Raw genomic sequence first — 7500 nt, 5'->3', positions numbered from 1 at the left:
TAGTATAATGATGGTGTATATTACAGTAGACAGTGTAGTATAATGATGGTGTGTAGTATAATGATGGTGTGTAGTATAATGATGGTGTGTAGTATAATGATGGTGTGTAGTATAATGATGGTGTGTAGTATAATGATGGTGTGTATTACAGTAGACAGTGTAGTATACTGATGGTGTAGTATAATGATGGTGTGTTTAGTATAATGATGGTGTGTAGTATAATGATGGTGTGTATTACAGTAGACAGTGTAATATATTGATGGTGTGTATTACAGAAGACAGTGTAGTATAATGATGGTGTGTAGTATAATGATGGTGTGTATTATAATGATGGTGTGTAGTATAATGATGGTGTGTAGTATAATGATGGTGTGTAGTATAATGATGGTGTGTATTATAATGATGGTGTGTAGTATAATGATGGTGTGTATTATAATGATGGTGTGTAGTATAATGATGGTGTGTAGTATAATGATGGTGTGTATTACAGTAGACAGTGTAGTATACTGATGGTGTAGTATAATGATGGTGTGTTTAGTATAATGATGGTGTGTAGTATAATGATGGTGTGTATTACAGTAGATAGTGTAGTATATTGATGGTGTGTATTACAGAAGACAGTGTAGTATAATGATGGTGTGTAGTATAATGATGGTGTGTGTAGTATAAGGATGGTGTGTAACAGTAGACAGTGTAGTATAATGATGGTGTGTAGTTAATGATGGTGTGTATTACAGTAGACAGTGTAGTATAATGATGGTGTGTGTAGTATAATGATGGTGTGTATTACAGTAGACAGTGTAGTATAATGATGGTGTGTATTACAGAAGACAGTGTAGTATAATGATGGTGTGTGTAGTATAATGATGGTGTGTATTACAGTAGACAGTGTAGTATAATGATGGTGTGTGTAGTATAATGATGGTGTGTATTACAGTAGACAGTGTAGTATAATGATGGTGTGTGTAGTATAATGATGGTGTGTATTACAGTAGACAGTGTAGTATAATGATGGTGTGTATTATAATGATGGTGTGTGTAGTATAATGATGGTGTGTATTACAGTAGACGGTGTAGTATAATGATGGTGTGTAGTATAATGATGGTGTGTAGTATAATGATGGTGTGTATTACAGTAGACGGTGTAGTTTGTAAGTCGCTCTGGATAAGAGCGTCTGCTAAATGACTTAAATGTAAATGTAAATGTAGTATAATGATGGTGTGTATTACAGTAGACAGTGTAGTATAATGATGGTGTGTGTTACAGTAGACAGTGTAGTATAATGATGGTGTGTGTAGTATAATGATGGTGTGTAGTATAATGATGGTGTGTGTTACAGTAGACAGTGTAGTATAATGATGGTGTGTATTACAGTAAACAGTGTAGTATAATGATGGTGTGTAGTATAATGATGGTGTGTATTACAGTAGACGGTGTAGTATAATGATGGTGTGTATTACAGTAGACAGTGTAGTATAATGATGGTGTGTGTTACAGTAGACAGTGTAGTATAATGATGGTGTGTGTTACAGTAGACAGTGTAGTATAATGATGGTGTGTAGTATAATGATGGTGTAGTATAATGATGGTGTGTGTAGTATAATGATGGTGTGTATTACAGTAGACAGTGTAGTATAATGATGGTGTGTGTTACAGTAGACAGTGTAGTATAATGATGGTGTGTGTTACAGTAGACAGTGTAGTATAATGATGGTGTGTAGTATAATGATGGTGTAGTATAATGATGGTGTGTGTAGTATAATGATGGTGTGTATTACAGTAGACAGTGTAGTATAATGATGGTGTGTGTTACAGTAGACAGTGGAGTATAATGATGGTGTGTATTACAGTAGACAGTGTAGTATACTGATGGTGTGTATTACAGTAGACAGTGGAGTATAATGATGGTGTGTATTACAGTAGACAGTGTAGTAAAGTGTGTGTGTGTGTGTGTGTGTGTGTGTGTGTGTGTGTGTGTGTGTGTGTGTGTGTGTGTGTGTGTGTGTGTGTGTGTGTGTGTGTGTGTGTGTGTGTGTGTGTGTGTGAGATATAGTAGACGGTGTGGAGTGTGAACCAGGATGCCTGGTTCTGGACAGTGACTTCCTGCTTAGTGGAGAGCTCTGTGAGTTTGGAGTCACAGAGATCATGGGGCTGGACAGAGACACAGGTCAGACACACACACTTACACATATACACAAACACGGACCAACTTGATCTCGCAGTTTCACTTCCGAAATTATGGATGAACGTCTATTTTGTGATGCATTAGTTCTGCGTGGTTACAGGTTTACTTCCGAACGATAAACAGGGTTAATTCCGGGTGATAAACAGGGTTAATTCAGCATAGTTAAAACAGGGTTAATTCAGCATAGTTAAAACAGGGTTAATTCAGCATAGTTAAAACAGGGTTAATTCAACATAGTTAAAACAGGGTTAATTCAACATAGTTAAAACAGGGTTAATTCAGCATAGTTAAAACAGGGTTAATTCAACATAGTTAAAACAGGGTTAATTCAGCATAGTTAAAACAGGGTTAATTCAACATAGTTAAAACAGGGTTAATTCAGCATAGTTAAAACAGGGTTAATTCAGCATAGTTAAAACAGGGTTAATTCAGCATAGTTAAAACAGGGTTAATTCAGCATAGTTAAAACAGGGTTAATTCAGCATAGTTAAAACAGGGTTAATTCAGCATAAAACAGGGTTAATTCAGCATAGTTAAAACAGGGTTAATTCAGCATAGTTAAAACAGGGTTAATTCAGAGTGGAAAACAGGGTTAATTCAGCATAGTTAAAACAGGGTTAATTCAGCATAGTTAAAACAGGGTTAATTAATTCAGCATAGTTAAAACAGGGTTAATTCAGCATAGTTAAAACAGGGTTAATTCAGCATAGTTAAAACAGGGTTAATTCAGCATAGTTAAAACAGGGTTAATTCAGCATAGTTAAAACAGGGTTAATTCAGCATAGTTAAAACAGGGTTAATTCAGCATAGTTAAAACAGGGTTAATTCAACATAGTTAAAACAGGGTTAATTCAGCATAGTTAAAACAGGGTTAATTCAGCATAGTTAAAACAGGGTTAATTCAACATAGTTAAAACAGGGTTAATTCAGCATAGTTAAAACAGGGTTAATTCAGAGTGGTAAACAGGGTTAATTCAGCATAGTTAAAACAGGGTTAATTCAGCATAGTTAAAACGGGGTTAATTCAGAGTGGTAAACAGGGTTAATTCAGAGTGGTAAACAGGGTTAATTCAGCATAGTTAAAACAGGGTTAATTCAGCATAGTTAAAACAGGGTTAATTCTGCATAGTTAAAATAGAAACAACTTGAAAGGTTGAAGCGTAGGTATTTAGTCCGAGGGGTTTAACCCCCTAGAGTCTATGTCCTCGCCCCGTGGGAATTCTTTTAGCATAATAAAACAATCCCCATTTAAAATCTATCAGTTTAAGCTAGAGATATCACCTTTTGTTGCATTGGATTGCGTCTCAATCCCACGGCATCCACCGATGTCTCACTTTCCACATCTGCGGTGAAAGGTGACCGAGCTAGAGCAGTGTTTGTCAGACCAAGAGACATCCAGAAAATCATTATTCTCACAAAATTGGTTTTGTAACATCCGAATGGTTTGGCTTTCAAAACTATTATGAAAAGAAGACGAGACTCTCACAAACATGACGGTGCTCTCTGGTTTTTCTCTACGACCCCCACAAGAGTCTTGGGACCCATCTGAAGTCAGTACCGCTGATCTGCCATCCTCTGTCTGTGGCGAACCTTTTGGGTTACACACTAATATGGACCCGTCTGAATCCGGTACCGCCGTCTGTGGCGAACAGTTTGGGTTACACACTAATATGGACCCGTCTGAATCCAGTACCGCCGTCTGTGGCGAACAGTTTGGGTTACACACTAATATGGACCCGTCTGAATCCGGTACCGCCGTCTGTGGCGAACAGTTTGGGTTACACACTAATATGGACCCGTCTGAATCCGGTACCGCCGTCTGTGGCGAACAGTTTGGGTTACACACTAATATGGACCCGTCTGAATCCAGTACCACCGTCTGTGGCGAACAGTTTGGGTTACACACTAATATGGACCCGTCTGAATCCGGTAGCGCCGATCTGCCAACCTCTGTCTGTGGCGAACAGTTTGGGTTTCACACTAATATGGACCCGTCTGTGGAAAGGTGAGACTCACAGGACTTGTCTGAAGGTTCGCCTGCACCAGTTGAAAACATTTATGAAATAATATGTAGAGACTATTTAGTGACAAAAATAAGGGGTTAAATATATGTTTTTTTTTTTTTTTTATTATTTATGTTTCCTGATCTTTCTTATATATTTATAGGACAGTTTCCTGATCTTTCTTATATCTCTCAGATATAGGACAGACACTTCAGGAAAAAGTTATTTTTTATTTTGTTTCTGTTCCATGTAGTGAATATGGTTTTCAATGCGTTTCTATGGGCTAATAGATGTGAGGCCAAATTATAATTTTTAATCAAATAATGTTTTTTTTTTTATTCAAGGTTCCTTAAACTTCTAACTGAAATAGCTAAATGATCCTTGAAAACAACTCCATATAGCTTAGTACAACCCCCCGGCTTGGACAGGGCTTAGTCTGTAGAGGGTTAAGGTTTGGCCTCGGGGGTTTGGGGAATGCGCTGTTTCCATCAAGTATCATCTAGAGCATTGTGAACTGGAGTGGTCAGAGCAGCATGCTTCGGTCTAATGCCACGTTCAAAACAACTGAGAACTGTGAAAATTACGAGGTGAAATCATGACGGAGGTGATCTTCATGTTGGAAAGTCAGAACTCTAGAAAGAGGCCAGAGTTCCTGAGTTGAATTCTGAGTTCAAAACAAAAAATGTCCCTTCCCAGTCGGAGCGCATTTTTTCTCCCCCAGAGTTCCCGAGTTGTTTTGAACACAGCATAAGCAGCGCTCTTCGCCTCCGAGCATCACACCAGTGCTCTGCAATAGTTTTCAAAACATTTTATATATATTTTTTGTAGGTCGATATCGATGTCCTCAGGACCTTTTCCGATGTCCGCAATAGAATGCTACTTTAATATATAATAATAATATAATAATATATGCCATTTAGCAGACGCTTTTATCCAAAGCGACTTAGTCATGTGTGCATACATTCTACGTATGGGTGGTCCCGGGGATCGAACCCACTACCCTGGCGTTACAAGCGCCATGCTCTACCAACTGAGCTACAGAAGGACCCCTACTTCTAGGGACCAATAGAATGCTGTTTCTAGGGACCAATAGAATGCTGTTTCTAGTGACTAATAGAATGCTATTTCTAGGGACCAATAGAATGCTATTTCTAGGGACCAATAGAATGCTATTTCTAGGGACCAATAGAATGCTGTTTCTAGTGACCAATAGAATGCTATTTCTAGGGACCAATAGAATGCTGTTTCTAGTGACTAATAGAATGCTATTTCTAGGGACCAATAGAATGCTGTTTCTAGTGACCAATAGAATGCTATTTCTAGGGACCATAGGGACCAATAGAATGCTGTTTCTAGTGACCAATAGAATGCTATTTCTAGGGACCATAGGGACCAATAGAATGCTGTTTCTAGTGACTAATAGAATGCTATTTCTAGGGACCAATAGAATGCTATTTCTAGGGACCAATAGAATGCTGTTTCTAGGGACTACTAATAGAATGCTATTTCTACTGACCAATAGAATGCTATTTCTAGGGACCAATAGAATGCTGTTTCTAGGGACTACTAATAGAATGCTATTTCTACTGACCAATATAATGCTGTTTCTAGGGACTACTAATAGAATGCTATTTCTACTGACCAATAGAATGCTATTTCTAGGAACCAATAGAATGCTGTTTCTAGTGACTAATAGAATGCTATTTCTAGGGACCAATAGAATGCTATTTCTAGGGACCAATAGAATGCTATTTCTAGGGACCAATAGAATGCTGTTTCTAGTGACCAATATAATGCTGTTTCTAGTGACCAATATAATGCTATTTCTAGGGACCAATAGAATGCTATTTCTAGGGACCAATAGAATGCTGTTTCTAGTGACTAATAGAATGCTATTTCTAGGGACCAATAGAATGCTATTTCTAGGGACCAATAGAATGCTGTTTCTAGTGACTAATAGAATGCTATTTCTAGGGACCAATAGAATGCTATTTCTAGGGACCAATAGAATGTTATTTCTAGTGACCAATAGAATGCTGTTTCTAGTGACCAATAGAATGCTATTTCTAGTGACCAATAGAATGCTGTTTCTAGTGACCAATAGAATGCTATTTCTAGTGACCAATAGAATGCTATTTCTAGTGACCAATAGAATGCTGTTTCTAGGGACTACTAATAGAATGCTATTTCTACTGACCAATAGAATGCTGTTTCTAGGGACTACTAATAGAATGCTATTTCTAGTGACCAATAGAAGGCTGTTTCTAGGGACTACTAATAGAATGCTATTTCTAGTGACCAATAGAATGCTGTTTCTAGGGACTACTAATAGAATGCTATTTCTAGGGACCAATAGAATGTTATTTCTAGTGACCAATATAATGCTGTTTCTAGGGACTACTAATAGAATGCTATTTCTACTGACCAATAGAAGGCTATTTCTAGGAACCAATAGAATGCTATTTCTAGTGACCAATAGAATGCTATTTCTAGGGACCAATAGAATGCTATTTCTAGGGACCAATAGAATGCTATTTCTAGGGACCAATAGAATGCTATTTCTAGGAACCAATAGAATGCTATTTCTAGGAACCAATAGAATGCTATTTCTAGGGACCAATAGAATGCTATTTCTAGGGACCAATAGAATGCTATTTCTAGTCACCAGTAGAATGCTTTTTCTAGTGACCAGGCTGACACTGACACAGACACGTACACAGACACACTTACAGGGCATTCGGAAAATGTTCAGACCCCTTGACTTTTTCAACATTTTGTTACGTTACAGCCTTATTCTAAAATTGGTTAAATCATTTTTCCCTTCATCAATCTAAACACAATGCCCCATTTAAAAAATAGGTTTTTAGACATTTTTGCAAATGTAAAAAAACTAAACTGAAATATCACATTTCCATAAGTATTCAGACCCTTTACTCAGTACTTTGTTGAAGCACCTTTGACAGAGATTACAGCCTCAAGTATTCATGGGTATGATGCTATAAACTTGTCACACCTGTATTTGGGGAGTTTCTCCCATTCTTCTCTGCAGATCCTCTCAAGCTCTGTCGGGTTAGATGGGGAGGTCTCTCCAGAGATGTTCGATCGGATTATGGCTGGGCCACTCAAGGACATTGAGACTTTTCCCAAAGCCACTCATTCATTGTCTTGGCTGTGTGATTAGGTTTGTTGTCCTGTTGGAAGGTGAACCTTCACCCCAGTCTGAAGTCCTGAACACTCTGGAGCAAGAATCTCTTTGTACTTTGCTCCGTTCATCTTTCCCTCGATCCTGACCAGTCTCTCAGTCCCTGCCG

At 37.9% G+C, this 7500-nt stretch overlaps 1 protein-coding gene across 5 annotated transcripts in view; it reads left to right on the top strand.

Annotated features, from left to right (window-relative positions):
* Nucleotides 1–7500, top strand: part of LOC124002083 (zinc finger protein 513) — a 16935-nt gene that overhangs the window by 4191 nt on the left and 5244 nt on the right. For 3 of the 5 annotated variants that reach the window (XM_046309344.1, XM_046309342.1, XM_046309345.1), the window contains exon 3: nt 2055–2168. The exons of 1 other annotated variant lie outside the window; for it this stretch is intronic. In XM_046309344.1, coding sequence (XP_046165300.1) covers nt 2055–2168 — 114 coding nt within the window. The remainder of the gene's footprint in view (nt 1–2054; nt 2169–7500) is intronic. One more of the 5 variants, XM_046309346.1, reaches the window with a different exon arrangement.

The sequence above is a fragment of the Oncorhynchus gorbuscha genome, linkage group LG17 (assembly GCF_021184085.1).
Source record: "Oncorhynchus gorbuscha isolate QuinsamMale2020 ecotype Even-year linkage group LG17, OgorEven_v1.0, whole genome shotgun sequence".
NCBI lineage: Eukaryota > Metazoa > Chordata > Actinopteri > Salmoniformes > Salmonidae > Oncorhynchus > Oncorhynchus gorbuscha.
This window is presented reverse-complemented; position numbering and strand designations above follow the sequence as displayed.